The sequence below is a fragment of the Vipera berus genome (genome assembly GCF_964194415.1).
Source record: "Vipera berus genome assembly, chromosome: Z".
Taxonomy (NCBI): Eukaryota; Metazoa; Chordata; class Lepidosauria; order Squamata; family Viperidae; genus Vipera; species Vipera berus.
Window position 1 is genome coordinate 101,046,369 of NC_138205.1, and position 24,759 is coordinate 101,071,127.

A 24,759-nucleotide genomic window follows, 5' to 3' on the forward strand; every position below is an offset into this window, starting at 1 on the left:
TTTTTCATGTTTTAGTTTGTTGTTTCAGATGCGTTTTGTTTGTTTTGGATATAATACAGTATATATTTATAGTGCTGAGTGGAATTAATACCTTAATTTTGTTGATAATAGGGAGAACAAGGACTGTCTGGTCCAAGGGGCCCAGAGGGCATTCCAGGGAAAGGGGACTTGGGTCCAAAGGTATGATTTAATTTATTTATTTTATAATTATGTAGTAGAGCAGAACAGGGGATGCGGTGGCTCAGTGGGTTAGGACACTGAGCTTGTTGATCAGAAGGTTGGCAGTTTGGCGAGTCGAATCCCAAGTGCCGCGTAACAGAGTGAGCGCCTGTTACTCATCCCAGCTTCTGCCAACCTAGCAGTTCGAAAGCACGTAAAAATGCAAGTAGAAAAATAGGGACCACTACGGTGGGAAGGTAACAGTGTTCCGTGCGCCTTTGGCGTCTAGTCATGCCGGCCACATGACCACGGAGACGTCCTCAGACAAGCGCTGGCTCTTCGGCTTTGAAATGGAGATGAGCACCGGCCCCTAGAGTTGGAAACGACTAGCACGCATGTGTAGGGGAACCTTTACCTTTACTTTAGTAGAGCAGAGAAGTAAAAATTCTTGAAGAATTAAGCTATATACAATAGTATATTTTTATCAAAGATGCTTTTTCAAATATGCTTCCAGGTTTAAATATTTTCAATATAGATCATATAAAAAAACTTGTGGACAAAAAATTGCAATCATTGTATTTGAATTGAGATGACAGAGAAAAAGTGCTGTCATTTAAAAGAATCTCCAAGTTGTAGCTCAGATATGACTTGCTGAATTTTTTCCATATCTGTTAGACTTGGAGAGAAAGAAAAATCCTTTTTTATTGATTTTCTTACAAGGCCTTTTCAAGATAATTATAATGTAGAGTATCATCTGAGGGATAGGATTATTCTGTGCAAACCTTAGTTGCCAAAAATTATGACCACAGGTCACAAATTTAATTCAAAAGCTAAGGAAGCTATATTGTGCATGAAAAAAAATCTACCAAATATCTGTCATACTTCATTTGCCACAACTTGAGTTCATTGATTCTATAACAAGCAGACTACTAAGCAAGGGGATAGTAATAAAGTTGCTGAGCCATGATCTTAAAAATAAATGGAAAAAAGTGATGGCAAACAACTTCCGTATTACTATTAATGCCCATAAAAGTACCAAGAGTCAAGCTGAATGTATAGCAGATTTTACTGTATTTCTTGTTTTATATGTTGAACTACATGAAGAAAGAAGAGATTTAAATGTATTAGGTTTTCTTAGATTCTATGCAGGCTTCAGGTGCAGGGCAAAGAAGCAATATCTTGAAACAGATTTATGAAACTAGCAAAATAGTTTGCTTAAGAAGTTGGGCCCTTTTTAATATTTGGACATGGAAAACATCTGGAGTTTAAGCCTATAAAGCCTCCATCACATATTCACTGCTTTTTGTCCCATAGCATAACTCTATTCTAAAAATATTCCTAAATAGAAGTTGTCAATTCAGATTGCCACCAGGTAGATTAGGTGGAAACCTCTGTATGCTAATATTGCTTTTTTTTAAAAAAACAGGGTGAAGAAGGTCAGAAAGGTGCCCAAGGATTAGATGGACCACGAGGTATTCCAGGCCCTCCAGGACCAAAGGTGTGTTAGATACATTTCTCAATTGTTATTGTATAATGACATTCAGTATTCTGCATGCAGATTATTAAACACAATTCATATACTGTAGTTACTAGATAGCCTCCAATGATCAAATATAGCATGTCTATTGGGGAATGTAACATCTTGCTGGAAAAGGCAAGATCATATATTGATTAGCAAATCATGAAAGTCTGGTGAATTCCACTGCTATCATTATAGTTGTTTAGAACAATCTGGCTACTAGTTCAACAATTTCAAAAACTGATAAACCACAAAGTAAGATCAAAGATCAAAGTCTTATAGACAGGATATCACTAACACATATCCTACAAATGAGTTTCCTAACTTATGAATTAACAAAAAGGAAAATATGGAATTAAAATATGTGTTAAATGTTAGCTGCTTTCAAATAAGTCTAAGGAAGAAGAGGAATAACTGCAATCTAATCCAGACTTTTGACATGATTTGTAATATTCTGCTTAATATTCTAATTCAATGGTGTTTATAATAAAAGAATCTATAACATGAAACCAGACAATTATGATAAATTGAGTTCCACTGACTTTAGGGCTACACTGATTTGGATTGAAAGGTAAAAAGATATTTCAGAGTGCATTATCAGAAATTGTCTGCAGCTTCTGCTTTACTTAGTATCATGCTTTTCCCGGGAGAAGACCCAGGAACTGTAGACTAATGTTATATGAGCATAGTCATCTTTCTAAAAGCTGTATTTGCCTTTGAATCTGCATGTTTTCTATAGATTTTATAGTATGTTTGAAATATGAGTTAAGGCTCCTGTAATATCAACTGACTTATTTCTGCACTTATAAAAAGAGTCTATAGAGAACGGGAAAAGAGTTTTCTTTTCATTGAGTGTTTAAAATACAAATAAAAAATGTGTTGATATACAAGTACATAAACAGATTTTGTTCTTTTAGGGAGAATCTGGAATCAAAGGTGACGTTGGTTCTCCAGGACCTTCAGTACGTGGGTTACCTGGCCCCAAGGTATATAAGCTACTGACTGTTCCTAGGAAAAATACTTCCCTGATGTTAGCCCCGCAGAGAAGTGCAGGCAAGAAGCACAAACAGGAGTATTAACTTTATTTTTATTGTAAGGCTACAGTAACAGAATCTTGCCAAGCAGGAAATATTTCTCCCCTTTCTTTTTACTCTGAAGAAAACTAGGGAGTATCCCATTGAAAACTAGGAAGTGGCCCTTTCCCACACTCGTGCTCCTTCTGTGGGCTGAGACTTTTTTTTTACATGCACCTCTCCCGCCTGTCTCTCAAGGACATTCCCACATACCATTACATCTGAAAACAGGAATTGCCAAAAGAATAGTCATTAGTAGACTACAGCAAAAAAAATGTTGATACTTTAAAAAATTCCAAAAAAGGAGAATATTTATAGTTCAGGGTTGACATGAGGAGTCCTTGGTGTTTTCTGAGCTTGGTTGTTTTCTTGCAGACATTTCATCAGTGTTAGTCGTTGACTAACCGTGTCAAGAAAACAGCCAAGCTCAGAGATGACAAAGGATCCCTCACTTGGGGAAAAAAGCTGTATAATGGCACATGTTTTAAGAAATTAAAGTCCCCTTCACCAAATGCATGGTTCATTTTCCTGATCGAGCACCATACATACAATGCAAGAAAGGGAAAAATAATGAAGAAGAATTTAAGAGAAATGCAATATACAAGGCACAATAGTGATAATTACATTTTTGACAGTGGCCATTCACCAAACAGTTGTTAGAGTCGACACAAGCATTTTTTCATTGTTACATCTCATATATAACATGTATGTGAAAACAACAGTTTAAAAGAATATGAAGGGGGAATAAAAAATTGATGGATTAACATAGAAATTAGTATGTGGCTAACTAAATCTATCACAATGCAAGGTTCTCTTAAATATCAAACTAAATGCTCATTAAGACTAGTTTGAGGCACAAGTATCTAATGTATTTTAAATGCTTGAAATCTGCGCAGAGCCTGTAACATTGTACCTTGAAGCAGGATTAGTATATGCAAGCAGCAGAGAGGTATAGAACATGTGAAATAAATTCTTTTTATTTGTAGTTTTGGAATTGTCATAACTGGTGGACGGATCTTCTCCTAGTCATAGTTTGAAATATAACTGTTCATCAAAATTATTCAGATCAACACCTGAAGTTGTCATTTTCTTAAAAAAAATTCAAATGTAATGTGATTATTTTAATTTATTCATATTTGTATGTTTAGGGTGAACAAGGATACCCAGGCCCTCCTGGAAATGATGGAAGTCCTGGACATACAATTGTGGGGCCTAAGGTAATAAATAAATCAATATGGCTTAAGATCAGTAAAGAAAAAAAGAAAACACAAGGGCTTCCTCTCAAAATATTCTTCTTACTTAATTTCTGGTTAATATCTGGTATCTTCCCCCCCCCCCCTTCTTCCTCATATTACATTTTAGATTTCTATTTTCTAATATCCACTTGCTTAGTTATGTACAGCACTCTGTTTCAAAATTTGCAATCCTACTCTCCTATTCCTAAGCACCAAAGAATGAAGTTTAGAAGTTTAGTTTCCTGACATTTCTGAATTATTTACCAGGTTGATGCAGCATATGATCTGAGTCTAAAACACTGCTTTATTCAGAATAATCTCAGTACAAGAATAAAATAAATAATACAGTAAAGCTAGAAAACAGATCAAACTTTCAGAGTTCTTATTCACTCAGGTTCTTCCATCAGTATTGATTAACTTAGCTTCCAGTTTCTTATAGACATTCATACCTGCTGTTTTACAACTTGGATTCTCTTGCATTTTTGAAATATGTGTGTGTGTGTGTGAGTGAGTGTGTGTGTGTGTATGTGTGTATGTATATATGTATATACACACACACATACATTGTTTAACAACAGACTGATATGCTAATGAATGAAATAAAATCACAAGCTGAGATAAATGTCTTTTCATCCTTAATGCCTCATCTCAAATATGTATGTTTTATCGTAGACCTGCATTAGCAGACTTATTAGCAGTTTCAGTGAATTTGATAGGTATTCTCCTTTGTCAGACAGAGACTGAAAACTTACCCTCATAGCTACTAAGCAAAATCCAGCTATTTCATATGCAATTTTGGTGCCACACTCTGCCAGGACAAATAAGATCTATATTCTTCTCAACTTGAGAAGCTTTTAGAAGAAGCATGATTAAGATAAGTCCTTATATTGCACTATAGTAGGACATGGTGCATATGCTCTATTGCATGAGAACACAATAGCTCTATTTGCAAAGATGTAGAAAAATGGAACATTTAAACCTTTGAACTTGCACACCTGAAATGACAGTCTACATTCAGTGAGGTATTCTGACCTTATGTTGGAGAAATTAAAAGCACCATTTCCGAAAAATTGCTCTTCTAATCTCAGGAGGAAATTATTGGACAAAATACTCAGTTTTTAAGAATAGGATGTTCATAAAGTAAAACCATATGTTTGGCAACTCTGTCTTGTACAAGAACTTGGAAGTCGGAATACAGAGATTTTGCCCTTAAATTTCCTTTTTCACTAAGAAATTATTTGATATTTGAAAGATTGGCAGCATTCCAGAGGGATCCTTTGGAACATTCAATATGAATTTTGGCTTTCTCTGTCTGTCTTTTCCAGTGTTCTACCATTGTTTTTAATGAGTAATGTGTCTTCAAAATGAAAGCAAGAATAGGACAAAAAACTAAATGTGATATGATGTAATTTAAATACAGTAAGCAAACTTTATTAAATTTAACATAGTTGATATGATTGATATTTAATTATTTTATTCCTCGAAATACCATTAACATAATTTGGCAGCAACATTTGACAGGATTCTGGAGGTGACACTTCTGATACACTTTATTGTAACACTTCTAAAATTTCTGATTTAAGAGACTATTAGTTCAATGCCATACATGGTTGCTCATTCTCAGATTCAAGAATGCACTTATTGCATCAGAATCTTACATACTTTTCCTAATAGCATTGTTCAATAAGAGGTTTTACACTTTCCTTCATTTGTACTCCATACAGAGGCACAACTTGGTATGCTATGACACATTATACTGGCAACGGAACTATAACATGTGAAGTATTAGTATCACTTTATAAAGCCCTAGTAAGACTACACCCGGAAAACTGCAACCAGTTTTGGTCACCATACTACAAAAAAAGATGTTGAGTCTTTGGAAAAGTTCAGAGAAGAGCAGAACTTGGGTTTGGCTAGTCTAAAGAAAAGAAGAAATAGGGGAGACATGATAGCAGTATTCCAGTATTTGAGGGGCTGCCACAAACAAGGGGGAGTCATGTTATTCACCAACGCACTAGAGGGTAGGACAAGAAACAATGGTTGGAAGCTGATCAAAGAGAGAAGCAACCTGGAATTAAGGAGAAATTTTGTGACAGTGAGGACAATCAACCAGTGGAACAGCTTGCCTCCAGAAATCGTGGGCACGCCATCACTGGAGATTTTAAAGAAGAGACTAGGTAGTCACTTGTCTGAAATGGTGAAGGTTCTTCTGCTTGAGCAGGGGGCTGGACTACAAAACCTCCAAAGTCCCTTCCAGCTCAATTCTATTCCAATAACATCTCAGTGTTAATGAAGAGAATTTATATTAATGCTTATGATTTGTGTTCAGGGTGCTCCAGGTGTTATTGGACCTGCCGGACCACCCGGGACCAAGGGGGATGGCTTTCCAGGTCCACCAGTAAGTGTAATTTCACTTATATTTTTCTTGTCTGGCATTTAAGGATAATAAATGGGCTTATTAATGTTTTAAATAGAAACAAACAAATAAATAATGTAAGAAGCTTATATTACAGCCTTATACAGGTTAAGCCAAAAATAAACAACTCATATTAGTCTTAGTGGTGTGAACCCCTAGGCCAAAAATGTTATTCTTAGTCCTCTCTCCCCATGATTTCAGGCTTTCCCCCAGATTTTCCTGGCAACACCAGGAATTGAATTTGGAATCTTCTACCTGCAAAGTGTCTTCTTCTCCTGAATGCCTCTAATTCAAGGAAACACAGACACTCATGCAAGACTTAACCCCATCCCAGTGGTGGGATTCCGATATGTGAACAATCGGTTCTCTTTGTGGTGCCGCTTCTGGAAGTCTGTTCTGGGCCTGGGCCACAAAAGTTAGTTACCGGTTCTGCCAAAGTGGTGCGAACTGGCTGAATTCCACCACTGCTCCACCCTTATTTTCTATTGTTCTGTAAAGCTAATTTGCCTGTCTGTTTCTTTAACTCTGCTAGGGACCTCAGGGATTGCCTGGCTTTCCAGGACCAAGAGGCCTTAAAGGAGCTGGTGATCCGGGACAAAAGGTGCAGATGCAGTGGTCTTATTTACTTTTGAAATATATGTCTTTATAAATTTCAATATTGTTTTGAGAAAGCATCTTTTACAAGGTGCTCTCTATAATGGACTCTTTGGGTAATAAATATATCTATTTGTAAATGAATCAGAATAATCAGATATAATTAGTAGTAGTCCTTAGCAGTGTTTCTCAATCTGAGCAACTCTAAGATGCATGGACTTCGACTCCCAGAATCTGGGAATTAAAATCTACACATTTTAGAGTTGCTAAGATTGAGAAAAATTGTCCTACAGCATTTTTTGGCAGATGTAAAGCAGTTTGGCTTTAATCTGGTTGTCATATTTGGGTGAATTTCTACATTTCTTTGTGTCAAATTAACATTCTAACAGTATCATGCTATTTGGAGAATTAGAGCTGTTAATTATATGCAGGAAAGGCTTGCTGTTATTTGTGATGACAAACACAAATTGCATTTGTATAGCTACCATTTACTTCCCTGTAATTGGTGCTACAAGTGAGGTTCTCACCAAATTTTAGAAAAATTCAAAAAGCTCTGAGTAGACTTTGATATTTTTGCAAGACTTAAATTTGAGAATAAACTCTGTCTCTAAAAGGTGAATATTTTAAGTTGTCATGTTCTTGTAATTCAGAACATTCTTTCAAATGTGATTTGCCTTTGGCTGTATGAATAGAATTCACATTAAGGAAAGCTGTTATACTACACATTGTAGTATAAAGAAAGCCCATGTATGAAGGAACAGGTTACCTGGTGGAGGAGCGAAGTTGTATTAAATGTTATTGCAGTTATGTGAACAGTTTGATCTATGATCTCTACCAGGGAGCTAAAGCAGTGTTTCTGGATACTTTAAGATATTTGGAATTCCTATAATTCCCCAATCAGACTGAGATATTCTGGGAACTGAAGTTTACACATCTTGTAGTTGGCCAAGATTGAGAAACACTAAGCTAAAGTACAAAATCTTTTGCCTTTGAGACTAGAATGTAGCATAACTGCAAGAAAGAGAGGGAAAAAAGGAGGGAAGGACAGGAAGAAGACATATTTTGACCTTCCTGAACCTCAGGGCTATATTTCTCATCACATCATTTTATATCTGATATTGGAAATGGCATGAATCTATGGATCTAAGCAATCTAGAGATTTCTATGCCACATCATTTTCTTCATGTCTCTTATTACTGACCAGAAAAAACACTGGCATAAAAGCTTAATCTTAACCAGTCTTATGTAAAGTCTCTTCTCCCTTGCCATCATTATTAATTAACTCTTTATATTGCTTGTGGATTATTCTTCCTCTTTGAGGTAGACATGGGCAGAAAACTAGACTAAGATTCACCCCAGTGTGGTGTCGAAGAGAGGGTTCCTGCCTGGTTTTTTAAAAAAAAAAATTGTTTGTTTGTATCCCGCCTCTATTATTTTTACAAATAGTTGAAGGTGGTGAACATATCCAACACATATTCCTCAGAAGGATGGAAGTCTGAGTCAGCCTTGATCAAATGCCTGGCATATGTCTTTCCTTGTTGTCTTCAGAAAGACAGAGTGTTTTTCCTCTCATGCATGAGAAGACAGAGAGTGATTGTCTCCTTCTGCATGGAGAAGAATATGTAAGGGCAGCCTTTCTGCTATCTAGCTCTGCCTTTGAAGGTACACTACATTCAGAAAGTAGGCAAGAAGCTGGATCCAGAGTTATAGGACTAGCTGTCGGGCGGAGGAATTCTAGGGGCTGAAATCCATTCATCTTAAAGTTGTCAAATTTGGAAAATATTGTTTTAGAATATTGCCTAGGAATCCCCAACTACTTCTCTGAAAGGAGTACTCCATATTGCATTCTGCTAGGGCAGCAACGCTAATGGCCTCGATGTACGTAGGCTATAGAGCAGACATGTCAAACACAAGGCCCGGGGGCTGGATCTGGCCCGCAAAGTGGTTTCATGTGGCCCGCGAAGCCATCCTGGAAACAGTGAGGGAATGGCCCCCACTGCCTTGGCCCTGGCCCAGAGACCCTCAGATCTGTCCCACTCCTGCCCAGACCCCCATAGGCACCTTTGATGCGAACGATGTAGAGCTGGCCATGCCCACCCAGTAGGCCATATGCACTCTAGCCACGCCCAGCCAGTAGGCCACGCCCACCCTGGCCATACCCACCCAGCCCCGAGGGCAACCACAATGCTGATGCAGCCCTCAATGAAATTGAGTTTGACACCCCTGCTATAGAGGCAATACTTTTTATATCAGGATTACTGAATTTAAACTGCATACCACATAGCTGAAGCATCCAGTCTGGGTTTTAGACTTTAATATTTCTTCCCTATCCCCTGGTTTTGTAGTATTTTGATTAATCTAATTTCTGCAAAATTTAAAAGCTGGCAACACTTCATTTTGCTGTTCCTCATAAAGATAGCACTCGGTTAGGGATATTTCCCTCCATAAAATAGTACCCAATAATAATATATTATATTTATTGCTATTATTTTCCCCCACAAAGACATTGTTTTTCTTCTCTCATTATTGGCATTGTGCAAGGACGAAATCTTTTTTGACACTACCCCCAATTGCTAATTTAAACTGCACTGCTTTAATCCCCAGATACCTAAAACAGCTTTGTTTAACTAAAAAGCCCCCATCAATAAATTTGCATACAAGTCAAGCTGGAATGCCTCTAAATTTTGCAGTGTAAGAATGTTCCCTGAAGATCAGTTGGGGCTCTGTTTTCTTGGCTTGAGAAATGGCTCACACATATATCCAGCAGAGAACTGGAATTTGATGTAACAGAGATTCAATTCACACCAAATTGCCTGTGGGATGCATGAAATATATGGGCACTGCCTTGTTATTGAAACATGGTACACAGTAAAGGAGCATAGTTGTAATCACAAGCGAAAATAAAATGCATAACTTTTAAGGAATTGCAGCTTAAATAGCACAGCAGTGGCACAGGCTCTACAGTATTCTGCCTATAAAGCAGATCAAAGACCTATACCACCAACATCGTCCCTAGGAGATACACTAGGCCAGCTGCTGAAAGAATGTCTTTTTAAATTGTGACCTCTCAGGTTCTGGCTGAACTCCCAAAAAGAGCAGACTGGCTGTTCCTCACTCCAGGCATCCTATTAATCTCACGGTTAGTAACTATTCAGGACTGCTGGACTGACTCAAAATATGTTGCTACCAGAAGAAAAGGAGCAGCAATTACGATGGAATGTTCTCTGCTGCACCCAAGTCTGTTGGACAGAGGGCTTAGGATCTAATGTATGAAAAGCATAAGAAACAGAGTTCTTCAACCTCTAATGCTAATAGTGAGGCTGGCAGTATGGAATGCAGTGGGTAGGATTTTAAAGTTTGGGCCCAGCTACATAATTTTTCTGATAACTACATGCAATTACATACATCTATACATGCGTTATAAATGTATCTACTATGCTGTTATCTTATTTTTTCATTTTTTTATTTTTTAATCCCATTTATATCCCGCCCTTCTCCGAAGACTCAGGGTGGCTTACAATTTAAGCACAAACCAATGTGCTTAGCAATAGCCTTCATTCTATGTATATGCCTGCTTATTAGGGCTTTCCCCCCCCCCAAGCGGCATTATTACAAAGTCAGCTTATTGCCCCCAACAATAAAATGCTGCTATTTTATTTCTTTATTATAAAGCATTCAAAACACTCCCATCATTGCTCATTTTTGTCTGTTTTTGTGTCTCATGGTGGAGGAGAAAGTTTGGCTGCTATTCCCTACGGGCAAACCATCAATTGTTGATTTTATAGCTCTTGTATGTAAGCCATTCTGTCTTTTCGAGTTGGGTGGCCTAGAAATTTGATTATTATATATATTATACACGTTGGTAAGGCCACACATGGAATACTGCACACGGCGCCCCCCCTTGCATTTTGCTGTCAGAGGCCTTCCAGAAAGGCCTCTGAAGGCAAAATGCAGGCTGGAGGGGGGGGGGGCGCAGAAAAAGTGGGCAAGGCAGTATCGATTCATGGTAGGCTGGCTACAATGCTAACTGGGTGCAGGGCACATAGGGCAGATCCACCCCCACCCCTGCATGCGCCTTGCCCCCAAACTAGGGCTTATTTTTGGGGTAGGACTTATAATAGGCCCAACCCCCAAAAATCAAGTGGGGGTTATTTTCAGGGTACATCTTACTTTCGGGGACACAGTAGATCAGATCTATCAAATCTCGTTGAAGAGGCTGCACCTGCCTGATTTGGCTAGTTCTGCCAGGCAAAATGGGAATGATGTTTTGCTCCATCTGATCCATTGTCATTTCCATCCTCCTTCTACTGCCCTGCTTATGGAAAGAGAGGAATCTCTGTGCAAATGAAAATATATATAAAATAACAATAGAGACATAAGGAATGGATCAGAACTTCTGTTTTCCAAGAGTACTGGCAAAGATAGTTCAATGTCCAAGGGAGTTGTTGTTGTAATTCTTTTGTTTGCAGACGTGAGTTCTATTGAGTCATGACTTTACTTTAGCTACATTTATAGAACTAGGGAACAGAGACTCAGTGGCATGCAAAACAGTCTTAAGAGACACAAAAGGGATATACCTTATGCAAGAGATTGGTGCAAAGCTTGCTGGGAAAATATAATAGTAAGCAGCCTAAACTCATTTATACTGACTTTGAGATACGTCAGTGGAAAACAGTTTCTCCCAAGCATGAATTCATAGAATTGTAGTTTAAAATGCACCGTGTGTGCTCATTCTTGGCAACTCCACAAATGTCTTCAGATGCAAAATTATCTGAGTAATTTAGGAATCATTTGGCTCCACCTACTGGTAATATTTAGCACACCGAGAATCTCAACACAAATACAGGTAGTCCTCGACTTACAGCCACAATTGGGACTGAAAAATCCATCACTAAGTGAGACAGTTGTTAAGTGAGTCATACCCAATTTAATAACTTTTTTTGCTGTGGTTGTTAAGCAAATCACAATAGCTGCTAAGTGAATCACATGGTTGTTAAGTGACTCCAGCTTCCTATTTTGACTTTGTTTGTTGGAGGCCAGCTAGGAAAATAACAAATGGCAATCAGGTTTTTGTAGACATGACAAGCATCCTAAATAAGTGTCAGTTGCCAAGTGCCCAAATTTTGATCATGTGACCATGATGATGTTGTGATGGTTGTAAGTGCAAGCAGAGGTTGTAAGTCACTTTTTTCAGTGCCATTGTAACTTTGAAACGTTCACTAAAAAAATGGTTGTAAATTGAGAACTACCTATATTAAGTTCTAATTCTAATTGTGTCTTTACTAAAGCTACTTGAAGTTAGCTTTATCTAGAGTTATAGTAGATTTTTATCCTTTATAGGTGTGTGTGTTTGTCTGTGTGTGGGTGTGTGGGTGTGTGGGTGGGTGTATCACTCATACCTAATAATCCCACTTCTTTTCCTCACAATAACCACCCTGTGAGAAGGATTGGGCCAAGAGAGAGAGTGGCCCAAAGTCACTCAGCTACTTTTCATGCCTAGGAGAGGTCTAGTATTCAGAGTTTCCTGATTTATAGACCACTGCTTAACTTCTACACCAAGGTATCTCAAACTTGACAACTTTAAGATGGGTGGCTTTCAGTTCCCAGAATTTTGGCTGGAAATTCTGAGAATTTTCCCTCACTGACTAAAGAATTCTGGGAGTTGAAGTCCGTTCATCTTAAAGCAGTGAGTCTGAGAAACAATTCTACGCCCAAATGGCTCTCTGTGTTTTCTACCATGTTAGCTCATCTTTGTGTGTGCATGGTGGACAATGGGCTCACTTCCATGAAAAATTCTGGGCTGCATATTGGTAGGTCCAAGGAAATTCTGATAAGTGGAAATGATGCTAGAGATGCTGCTTTGTTGTGAATGAGCATGACATTCACCTATTTCATATTTTTACTCAAAAATCAATTGAAAAAGTGAAATGGGAGCAAAGGAAGCCCTAAAGGAAGTGTCTGTGGTCACATTGTTACCATGATATCATACTGCAGATCCCTAATTTCAATGTGGAAAGTATTTAGCTTAAATTGGTCAGTATCAACATGTATTGCAGACTGTGTATAACATAGAAAAATGGAATTAAAGCAAATGCAGCAATCAAAACTGTATCACCAGCTGTCACAGTGCTAAATTCTTTTAAAGTAGTATATCCTTTCATTTTTTTGAATCATTAAAAGAACTACTGTATAGAGATAATACATACTGTAGACTGTTTTAATTACTCCAGATTCTGCTCCTGGTATTTTCTTTACCATGAGTTTTCTTGCACATGAAAAGTCTCTGTGTGGGAGAAAAGTGGTTTGAAGTAATGAAATGACACAGAGAATGGGATACTGGGCCCCTCTCTCCACTACTAATTTGGTTTCAACAAGTGTTTTTCAACCTCAGGAATTTAAGATGTGTGGACTTCAAATCCCTATCCTGCCATGCTCACTAAGGAATTCTGAAAGTTGAAGCCTACAGGTCCCTAATGTTGAGAAACACTGGATTAAACAAAAACTGGGGAAGGAACAGACAGAACATCCACAAAAGAAACACAGAGGAAATATATAGAATATGGAATAGCCAGTGCTTTTTTTGTAAAAGAAAAAGGTGCCGGAACTCACACATGTCATACAAACCACCTTGCCTACCCTACAAGGTTCCATCCAAAAAAGGTGCCGGAACTCCGTTCTGAGCGTTCTATGAGGAAAAAAGCCCTGGGAATAGCTATTATGAAGCATTAACGTAGCTATAGTAGTATATGAAGTATCTGGAGAGAATGTAGAGAGTGCAAACCATTTGGAAATCATTTCTATAATAAATAATTAGTTTCATTTTATTTTGGTTAGAGTTTTAACTGAACTCAGCCACCACACGGCACATTTCCATGTTCCAAATATTGGAATTTACTTTTCCAAAATTTAAAAGAGCTAAAACCAGAATAAGGCTATCATGTTACACATGAGGTTCAATTGCTTGCAAGTTTACCTTCTTGAATCCAAGATCTTCATCTTTGGAATACTGTTCCCCAAGGCATCTGTGGTGTATGGCTGCATATGGCAATATCTGAGCCTTGTACTTATAGCTTTGGAGAACCTGGTTTTGAAATGCAGCATACACTTTTTGAAATTAAATGAAAATAAATTAAGCATGTTTTTTCCAGAGAACGTTGTCTCTGAAGCTTGGTGTGGTCGTCTAAGGGCTCAGTTTTCTATCATATCACAGCTCTGCTTTCAGAAGGAGAAATCCAGCATTAGATCCCCAATTCCCGTCAAATTTTGCAGATGAAAATTTTTGCAAAGGTCCCAGATAAGGGACAATGGTAGTGCTGAAAGAGTTTTAGATCTGAATTATCCAATTCCTATTTGTTTTATTGGTGGAAGTTTCCTTAGGAAGTTCTGCTGGGTGAGGAATTCTAGGAGTTGAAATCCACAAGTCTTAAAGTTGCCAAGTCTTGCTCTAAATCACAAGACACAGAAATTGCAGATTACGTGAAATATTTGACTTTGCTTTTTTGAATGTAATGCCATATATTACTTCTAATACAATTTGCTTTAAAATCATGCTTGGCTTATGAAATTGCAATGAGATTGGCCTTATCTTATATTTCCTTCCTTCCTTCCTTCCTTCCTTCCTTCCTTCCTTCCTTCCTTCCTTCCTTCCTTCCTTCCTTCCTTCCTTCCTTCCTTCCTTCCTTCCTTCCTTTTCATAAATGTATGTGATTATAATTCCTGTCTAATTTCTTTCTATTAGGGAGAACAAGGTGCACGAGGACCACCAGGACCTCCTGGACAAAGGGGAGTGGGAATACCAGGGCCAAAGGTCAGTGAGATGTTCATTTGGTTGCTGGGTAAGTGGAGATGACAGAGGTGAGGAGAACATTTCAGTTGGGCTTCAAACTCTATGGATGCCTCAATTTAGACACTCTCTAATCAATATTTGGAGAAAAATCATGTACCAGGGTTGATTCTGTTGCCTTACAACTTACTCCCTCCCCTCCAGTCAGTCCTAAATCCAATGTCTCACCAGAAAAATAGGACCACTTCATATTTATAGTCAATAACAACTTTAGTTTTTTTGTTTTACTAATTAGCTTTTGCAATATTACTTGTACTCTAAAATTCTCATAAGGAATATAGGCTTTTTCATACTGAAAAGAGAACATTGTATGATTCCATTTTTAGTATTGATTTACTCCTTGGCTGCTACTCTCTTGGAAAACTTTAATCATAATCTACATTTTATAGATCGGAGTGATCTACTTTGACCATTTTATTGTTACAATTTCAACACCTTTCTCATCTGTTCTGAGAAATAATGAAAACACAAATTTGGATAAGATATTGGCCAGAACAACCTTAAGCCTGGATGTCTTTGTTTGTGGCCAGTTCCTTTTCTGATTTCTTTCCATGGTTTCATCTTGTCCCCAGTCCACAAAAGAGGCAGATTTAGTTAAATAGCATATTCCTTTTTATTCCAACACAATCCAAGGGCAGTCTGTTGATGTGTATAATTCGTTATATTTTGTCACATCTTGGATGCCTGCAGTGACATAAAATAGAGGAAGGACATAATTTAGTAATAGGAACAGTAACTTTTATGCTAGTATAGTATTTATTTATAAATAAAATAAATGCAACGATCTTACTTCTTAGTAGCCAAGCTCAGCAGATGTAGGGCTTACTGGTTTTGTCAGTTTTTTCACCTAAAACAGGGGTGTCAAACTCAATTTCATTGAGGGCCGCATCAGCATTGCGGTTGCCCTCAAGGGGCCGGGTGAGTATGGCCAGGGTGGGCGTGGCCTACTGGGTGGGCGTGGCTAGAGTGCGTATGGCCCACTGGGTGGGCATGGCCAGCTCTACATCATTCGCATCAAGGGTGCCTATGGGGGCCTGGGCAGGAGTGGGACAGATCTGAGGGTCTCTGGCAGAAGGAGGGTCTCTGGGCCAGGGCCAAGGTAGTGGCGGCCGTTCCCTCACTGTTTCCAGGATGGCTTCGTGGGCCACATGAAACCACTTCGCGGGCCAGATCCGGCTCCTGGGCCTTGTGTTTGACATGTCTGACCTATAACCTCAAGAGCCAACAAAAGAAATGTGCAAGAGAGAGACGTTGTTAAAATTAAAGACAGCTACTTTATACGGAAATTGATTTTAGTAGTTTTCCTTACTGATAGTTGATCAGTGGTGATCCTGGCCAAGATCCCTAGCTGAGGAATTAGGTATACGGTATATGTTTGACTATATTTAACAAGAAACACATGAACAATACAGGTCACTTTTAAATAATTCAGACTACACTGACTAGTACTATAGAAAAATTACATGCTCATTACCGGATAGCTACATTTGTATTGGGAAAATTCCTCCAGTCTGGATTCCTAGACTATAAGTGTCTTAAATGTTTGCATATCCAGTGACAACTATCCAAAATCCATCCATACAACAACACATTTCTACATCTGGTTTATTAGTTTTCCATCCTTCTATCACAAGTGACCATGATGCAGCAGTGTTTATAACAGATTAAAAATATTGTCTTTAACTTTGGCCATACACCCGTGAAGGGATTTCATTGATTATCAGAGCACATTACACCAATAATACATTAGAAACTTTCATTTCCCATATAACTAAATGCTAATACCATATGTTAGAAGAGAAAAAACGAAGAATAGGTTAAAAAAAGAAACAGAAGTAATCTGGAAAAACACAACAACAAGATAGCCAGTCGCCATATAGTAACCTAATTGAGATCGCAACTCCATTGCTAAGTGAAATGATCATTAAGCAAAACATAATTGCCCACTTAGTGACAGTTCTTCCTGCATTGATCATTAAGTGACCACATGCAATTGATAAGCAGCACATCATATGACCTTGTTACTTGGGAAGGCCATCAATAGAAATTATATGACTGCAAGATGCTGCAATAGTTGTTGCAATGTGCAACAGTTGCCAAGCACCCAAATTGTGATCTTGTGAAGGCAGATATACTGTGACAGTCATAAGAGCAAGGACCAATTTTAAGTCACTTTTCAGTGTTGTAGATTCAAACATTCACTAAATTTAATTTAATTTAATTTATTAATATTTGTATACCGCCCTTCTCCCGAAGGACTCAGGGCGGTGTACAGGGCAAGAATAAAACACAAAGCTACAAAAATTAAAAAGTAATTAAATACATGCCCAACAATAAATACATTAATAAAACCCCAATAAAGTGATAGTAAAAACCCCACCAATCCCCCCTCAGGCCAGGCCGGCTTGTTCGAACAGGTATGTTTTCAGATCGCGGCGAAAGGAGCGAAGATCGGGCGCCGTCCGGAGCTCAACCGGTAACTGGTTCCATAGCTCCGGGGCGCCCACAGAGAAAGACCTCCCCCTGGGGGCCACCAATCTACATTCTCTGACCGGTGGCACCCTGAGGAGGCCCTCTCTGTGGGAACGCACAGGGCGCAGGGAGATTGATGCCGGCAGCAGGTGTTCCCTGAGGTACTCCGGCCCCCTGCCATGTAGGGCTTTGAACACCATTACTAGTACCTTGATCATCATCATCAACAACAACATCAGTGGATGCAGCAAAATTTCATAGTCTGATTTTCTACAGCATCATGATCAAGTTGCCAAAATCATATACTGGAAGCTTTGCCAGAAGTTTCGGTCTGAATGCAGTAAAAATCACTGGGAACACCAAGCTGACAAAGTTTTTGAAAATGATCAGGTCAAGATCCTGTGGAACTTTCAGATCCAAACAGACAGACATCTGGCCCAGAACACGTCTGACATCACTATTGTGCCTATGAATTATCATTAAGCACGGTCTATTTGTAATGAGGAGGAAGAAGAGGTAGTGATATTTGTTAGATTTATAACTTACTTTTCCTCCAAGAATCCATTTATTTATTTATTTATTTATTTATTTTTTTTATTAAATTTATATGCCGCCCTTCTCCCTAAGGACTCAGGGTGGCGCACAATAGTAAAAATTAAAAACATAAAACAGAAAATTTTAAAAAGAACTAAACAATAAATACAATAATTATATGACAATTTAAAAACTAGTAAAACGCTAATCAAAACCGTAGTCAGTCCAGGCCTGCTTGTTGGAACAACCACGTCTTCAGGTCACGGCAGAAGGACCGAAGGTCAGGGGTCCCCACAACAGCAACACAACAGTTAGGTTATGCTGAGAGGGAGTGGCTAGTGCAAAATTACAAGTGAGTTGGACTATTTACCTAGTGTGCATATTTGATAAAATCCAAAAAGCTCAAAGGCCAGGCTTACTATGTAAGATTGGACAGAAATTAAAACTAATCAGGATATTAGTAGGATATGAGTCTTCACCATAAGAATGTATGGGTATTTATCCTTGTGATAATGCACAATGTGTATGTTAAGCTTAAGGACTGTGGGCAATGGCAATGGTGAACAAAATTATTTTTATCAAATGTAAATCAAAATAGCCTACAAGGAACAAAAAAAGCAGGCAAAGGTCTAGCTACAAGGAGCATAATATTTAAATAGGTACAAAAGACACAGATAGCACTGAACAAAATAGGAACCAAAGCTCTTAGAAACATGGAGTTCTTAGATAAGAAAAGCCAGATAGGTATACCTGGCTAAGGAGTAATATTTGTGGTAAGGTCTGTGTATATTAGTACAATCACAGATTATGCACTAGTTGCAATGTTCTCCAGCTGCCAAAATAGCAAATGTAGTTTTGGGTTGCATTAATAAAAGTACAATGTCAAAATCAGAAGATGGGATAATGCTAGTCCAGGGGTCAGCAACCTGAAACAGTGAAAGAGCCATTCAGAACCGGTTCCCTCACAAAAGGAAAAACTGAGAGCCACAAAAAATGTGTGCACGTACATGCGCGCATGCGCAGAACAGGGTTTGAAGAGTGGAGCCAAGGCGAGATATGCACCTACCCTGCATATTTGAATTGATTGGTTGAACTTTTTTAGTCCCACTTTTTGTTTTTTTTGGACTGCACATGGCAGAGGACTGGGAGCCGCAGGAGACGGCTGAAAGAGCCGCATGCGGCTCCGGAGCCGCGGGTTGCAGACCTGTGTGATAGTCTATGTGTACTGCTCAATATTGTGTCCCATTTTTGTCCATGCAAAAATAGTTCTGTGGAATGAGAACGAGTGCAAGAAAGATAATAATGGGCTTGGAGGCTAAATGCTATGAGAGGTTAAAGGACTTTGGTAACTTTAGCCTAATGAAGGGAAGGCTAAATGGATATATGATACTAGTCATCCCACATACATACTGTATAAAAGTATTTTAGCCGGAAGAAGGTGTGGACTTATTAAGAGCAAGACAAGGATCAGCAGGTGGAAACTTAACACAGAGAGATCAAAACTTGAAATTTATTTATTTATTTAATATTTAAAGTTATTAAACAGTGAAATATCCTACCCCCCAAAGTTATGGATGCTCCATCATTCAAAGTTTTCAATTCTAGGTTGTTTAGTTTCCATCCATTGTTTCTTGTCTTGCCTTCTGGTGCTTTGGAAAATAAATTGACCCCTTCCTCCTTGTGGCAGCCTCTCAAATACTGGAATGCTGCTAGTCCTCCTTTTCTCTAGACTGGCCATTCCCAAATCCTGCCACCATTCTTCATATGTTTTAGTCTCCAGACTTTTAATCATCTTAGTTGCTCTTCTTTCCATCTTTTTCAAAGTCTCAACATTTTTTTTTATAATGTGGTGACCAAAACTAGATGTAGTATTCCAGATGTGGCCTTACCAAGGCTTTATAAAGCAGTACTAATACTTCATGTGATTTTGATTCTGTACCTCTGTTTATACAACCAAGGATTGTATTAGCTTTTTTGGCTGCTGCCATATACTGCTGGCTCATGTTTAAGTGATCGTCCACTAGGACTCCAAGGTCCCTCTCACAGTTACTTTTTTTGAGCCAGGTTTTACCTAATCTGTACTTGTACCTTTGGTTTTTCCTGCCCAGGTGTAAAACCTTGCTTTTCTCCACATTAAATATTGTTTTGTTGGATAGGGCCCATTGTTCAAGTCTGTCAAGATCTTTTTGGATTCTGAGTTTGTCTTCTGGGGTGTTTGCTATTTCTGCCAGCTTAGTGTCATCTGAAAATTTGATGAGATACCCTTCTATTCCCTTATCTGAGTGATTTATGGAGATTTTTACATATTTTTATTATTATTTAAAAATTCCATTTCTACATTGAACAGTGTGTTGTCTAGTTATACAAGTATTAAAATACAACAATCATCACATTCATAATTTATCAAAATACAATCATGTGCTAGGAAATAGCAATCAAAACATTAAAAATAGTATTACCCACATTAACATTAGTTACCGTATTTTCCGGCGTATAAGACGACTTTTTAACCCATGAAAATCTTCTCAAAAGTTGGTGGGTCGTCTTATACGCCGGGTCGTATAAGGGAAAAAAAAACAAATCAGTCGAGCGTCCTCGTTCTTGCAAAGCTGGGCTGCCCCGCGCAACCGAGCTATCTCCGGCGCGGCTCCGGGACACGGCTGGGCGGGAGCGTCGGGCGGCTCTCCCCACGCGAAGGCGGCGCTGCCTGTCGGCTCTTGTCCGTTGCAGAGGAGGCGAAGGCCCGACTGGCCCCGCCGGTCCTCCCGCTGCTCCCGCGCTTCTGCCGGCCCCCAAGGCGCAGTGTTTCCCGGGCGGCAGGCAGCGCCGGAGGGCAGCCGCCACCCCGCCACGGCCGGCGCCCCTCCTGCTTCTCCCCCCCTAGGCCTTGAACTTCTCCCATTCGGCGCAGGGCGGGGCAGCTCCGCCCGCAGCCTCTTTTTCATGTGCCGCTTCCCTCTCACCGTCGGCCAAGGCGCGCTCGGCCCGGGCTCCCAGTCCCTCTTCCCGGCCGGCTTCCCGCCCTGCCCCTCATGGAGCTGGACTGGGTGTGCAGCCTCTCGGTGTGGCTGCTTTTCCTGGGCAGCCTGGCGGTGCGGCTCCTGCGCTCGGACCTGTTGCTGAGCCGGCGGCTGCTGCTGCGCATGGGGCTGCTGGCCGTCCTGCAGGTGCTGGGCCGTCCTGCCGCTGCCCGACGGGAGGGCCTCGCGCCCGCCGGACTCACCTGTCACCAGCACCACTCTCCCCCCCGCGGGGATGCACTTCCGCCGGGCGGCGCTGGCCGAGACGAGCCAGCAGGCAGCCGCCGTGAGCGCGGCGCTGAGGGGCAGCGGCAGGACGGCCCAGCGCCTGCAGGACGGCCAGCAGCCCCACGCGCAGCAGCAGCCGCTGGCTCAGCAACAGGTCCGAGCGCAGGAGCCGCACCGCCAGGCTGCCCAGGAAAAGCAGCCACACCGAGAGGCTGCACGCCTAGTCCAGCTCCATGAGGGGCAGGGTGGGAAGCCAGCCAGGAAGAGGGACCGGGAGCCCGGGCCGAGCGCGCCTCGGCCGACGGTGAGAGGGAAGCGGCACATGAAAAAGAGGCTGCAGGCGGAGCTGCCCTGCCCTGCGCCGAATGGGAGAAGTTCAAGGCCTGGGGGGAAGCAGGAGGGGTGCCGGCCGTGGCGGGGTGGCAGCTGCCCTCCGGCACTGCCTGCCGCCCAGGAAACGCTGCGCCTCGGGGGCCGGCAGAAGCAGTCGGGGCCGGCGGGGCCAGTCGGGCCTTCGCCTCCTCTGCGACGGACAGGGAGGGCAGGGCATGTAAGTATTTTCCGGCGTATAAGACAAAAAACCTTGAAAAACTTCTTAAAAGTAGGGGGTCGTCTTATACGCCGGGTCGTCTTATACGCCGGAAAATACGGTATATAACAATCAAAGTATTTACTAATCCATTATAAATCTTGCTTACATACTGTAATCCACATATTCTCATATTTCCAACTTTCTAACTTCTGTTTTATCGGCTAACCATTGGTAAAATAAGTCCCATGTCATATAATATTCTGTTTCTTCTTTTTCTTTAATTTTTAATGTTAACCTATCCATTTCTGCGCATTCCAGTATTTTTTAAATTATATTCTCCTCTGTAGGAGTTTCTTCATTTTTCCAAAATTGTGCATATACTATCCTAGCTGCTGTTAAAATATGTAAAACTAAATAAGTATTACCTTTATTGTAATTTCCTGGTAACATGCCCAGTAAGAATATCTCTGGTTTTAGATCTATATGTTGTTTTGTCATTGCTTCCAACCATACATGAATTTTATTCCAATTTTTTTTGCTTTGGGACATGTCCACCATATGTAGTAATACGAACCTGGTATTTGATTTCATTTCCAACATTTAACAGATTTATCTTTATACATATTTGAAGATATTGAAGAGTACTGGGCCTAAGACAGAACCTTGTAGTAACCCACTGCTTACTTCCCTTTATATATATGTAGTACCATTAAGGACTACTCATTGAGTATGGTCAGCTAGTTACAAATCTATCTGGTGGTGATGCTGTTTATTATTCTGTATTTTTCTAGCTTACCAAGAAGTAGATTGTGGTCTACCTTGTCAAATGCCTTGCTGAAGTCTAAATATACTATGTCCACAGCATTTCACTGGTCTATTAATTTAGTCACTTTGTCAAAGAATGAAATAAGATTGATTTGGCATGATCTGTTTTTAACAAACCCATACTGGCTACTAGTTATAATTTTATTTATTTCTAAATGTTCACAGATCTGAGGTTTTTTATTATTTTTTCCAGTATCTTCCAAGTTATTGATGTCAGGCTGATTGGTCTGTAGTTTCCTGGGTCTGTTTCTCCCCCCCCCCCTTTTTTTTTTGAAGATGGGAATCACATCACCTCTTTTCCAATCTCTGGTAATTCCCCAGTGCTCCAAGATTTTTTTAAAGATATGGTACAGTGATTCTGAGATAACATCTGCCAGCTTCTTCAGAACTCTGGGATGTAATCTGTCAGGTCCTGGTAATTTATATTCATCAAGGTCAGACAGGTGTTCACTTACCATTTTCTTGCTTATTTTATTTTTTATTTCTAGTCCGTCTTTTACACTTATGCTTTTTGGTAGGTTTGTCTATAGCAGGCATGTCAAACTTGCGACATCACATGATGTCATGTGACATATCACAACTTTTCCCCCATTGCCGGCAATGAGGTGGGCGCAGTTTTGGTGTGACGCATCCAGCCTGTGGGCCGGCAGTTTGACATGCCTGGTCTATAGTTTCTTGTTGTGTGAAGACTGATGTAAAGAATGAGTTGAGCAGCTCTGCTTTCTCTCTTCTGCCTGTTACATCCTTGCCATCTTCTCTCTTTAGTGGACCGACTGTTTCCTTCTTTTTTTGTTATTTATATGTTGAAAGAAACTTTTAAAATTATCTTTGATTTTTGTTGCAAGTATTTGTTCATTCTGAGCCTTTGCTCTTCTGACTTCATCTTTGCAGATTTGGGCTATCTGCTGATATTTTGTCTCAGTTATATGTTCCCCTTTCCATTTTTTGTACTTATCCTTTTTGTCTTTCAGTTTATCAGAGAGATCTTTGTGCAACTATTCTTGGATTTCTTGTTTTTCTTTTTAGTGGTATTGTGTTGGACTGAGCTTTTATGATTGTATTTTTCAATGTTTCCCACACTTTTAAAGTTGTTTTCCCCTTAGGATTTTTATCCATGAAATTTTGTTTAGACTTTCTCTGGGTTTGTTAAAATCAGCTCTTTTAAAGTTTAAGACACTAGTTGGATTTTATTCTATTTCCTGTGTTTGCATTATATTGAATTCCAGTATGATGTGGTCACTCTTGCCCAAGGTTCCAGCAGTTTCAACTCCCTCTATCACTTATTTTCTATTAGTAAGCATTAGGTCTAGTATAGCTTTTCCTCTAGTTCCCTCCTGTACCTTTTGGGTAACAAAACTGTCAGCTAAATTGGTTAGAAATCTGTTCAATCTCCAACTTGCTGCAGAGTTTGTCTCCTAGTTGATATCAGGATAGTTAAAGTCTCCCATTACTACTGTGGTATGTTTCCTACATGCATTTGTTAATTGATTGGCAAAGGGTTTATCTATTTCTCCTGCTTGGTTGGGTGGCCTGTAGTATACGCCTATGGCAATGTCATTCTTTTTTCCTTTTATATTGATCCATGTGGATTCTAGGAGGTTTTCCATCCTTGGTTTTGTGTATTTTTGTACATATGTAGTGATCTTTTATGTATAATGCAACTCCACCTCTTCTTTCGTTGAGTCTGTTTCTTTTGACTTCAGTGAAGTTTGTGAATTTCTTAAATTCTATTTTTTTTGTTACCCCTTCCCCCTTTTCTTAAATAGGGTATTATGGGGCAAAAGGGTTTTCCTGGTCCTCCAGGTGCTCCAGGAGACAGCATACAAGGAAATAAGGTAAGAATATTAATGCTAGGGAAGGCTTTTGAAAGTAGATTATTCCTCTCATGTTTTGCATAGGTATTTGTTTTATTACTGCCATTTCCCTTGAATTTTAAAACTCCAACTAATTGATAGATCTCAAATCAATCACAATTATATCAACTTAAATTCTTAAATATATCCTAATACAATGGCCCTATTTTTTAGAGGATAGTCCAGCATCAATAGCTAAAATATTGCCAGGAGGTCTTCTTGTATGTGAAAATATTTTCTGTTTCAAGGTGGGGAGCTAGTTGCCTTCCAGATGTGCTTGAATTAGAGTTCCTATCAGATTCAGCCAGTGTGATTTAAGATACAGATGTTGGGCCCCGTAGTTTGACAATATTTGGAAGGTCAGCAGATCCATACTCTTTATTTAAAGAGTTAGCAATTATAACTGAATTTAAGACAAAGGAAGAAAATAGATAGCCTAAAAGTACTAATCAGTAT

The 24,759-nt window shown here is 39.6% G+C and overlaps 1 protein-coding gene across 1 annotated transcript in view; it reads left to right on the forward strand.

Moving 5' to 3' along the window:
* Positions 1-24,759, forward strand: part of COL28A1 (collagen type XXVIII alpha 1 chain) — a gene marked incomplete at its 5' end in the record, with an annotated part of 87,314 nt that overhangs the window by 48,943 nt on the left and 13,612 nt on the right. Inside the window, 8 exons of the mRNA XM_081343260.1 lie at positions 112-180; positions 1,586-1,657; positions 2,596-2,664; positions 3,900-3,968; positions 6,316-6,384; positions 6,935-7,003; positions 14,735-14,803; positions 24,217-24,285. Coding sequence (XP_081199386.1) covers positions 112-180; positions 1,586-1,657; positions 2,596-2,664; positions 3,900-3,968; positions 6,316-6,384; positions 6,935-7,003; positions 14,735-14,803; positions 24,217-24,285 — 555 coding nt within the window. The remainder of the gene's footprint in view (positions 1-111; positions 181-1,585; positions 1,658-2,595; positions 2,665-3,899; positions 3,969-6,315; positions 6,385-6,934; positions 7,004-14,734; positions 14,804-24,216; positions 24,286-24,759) is intronic.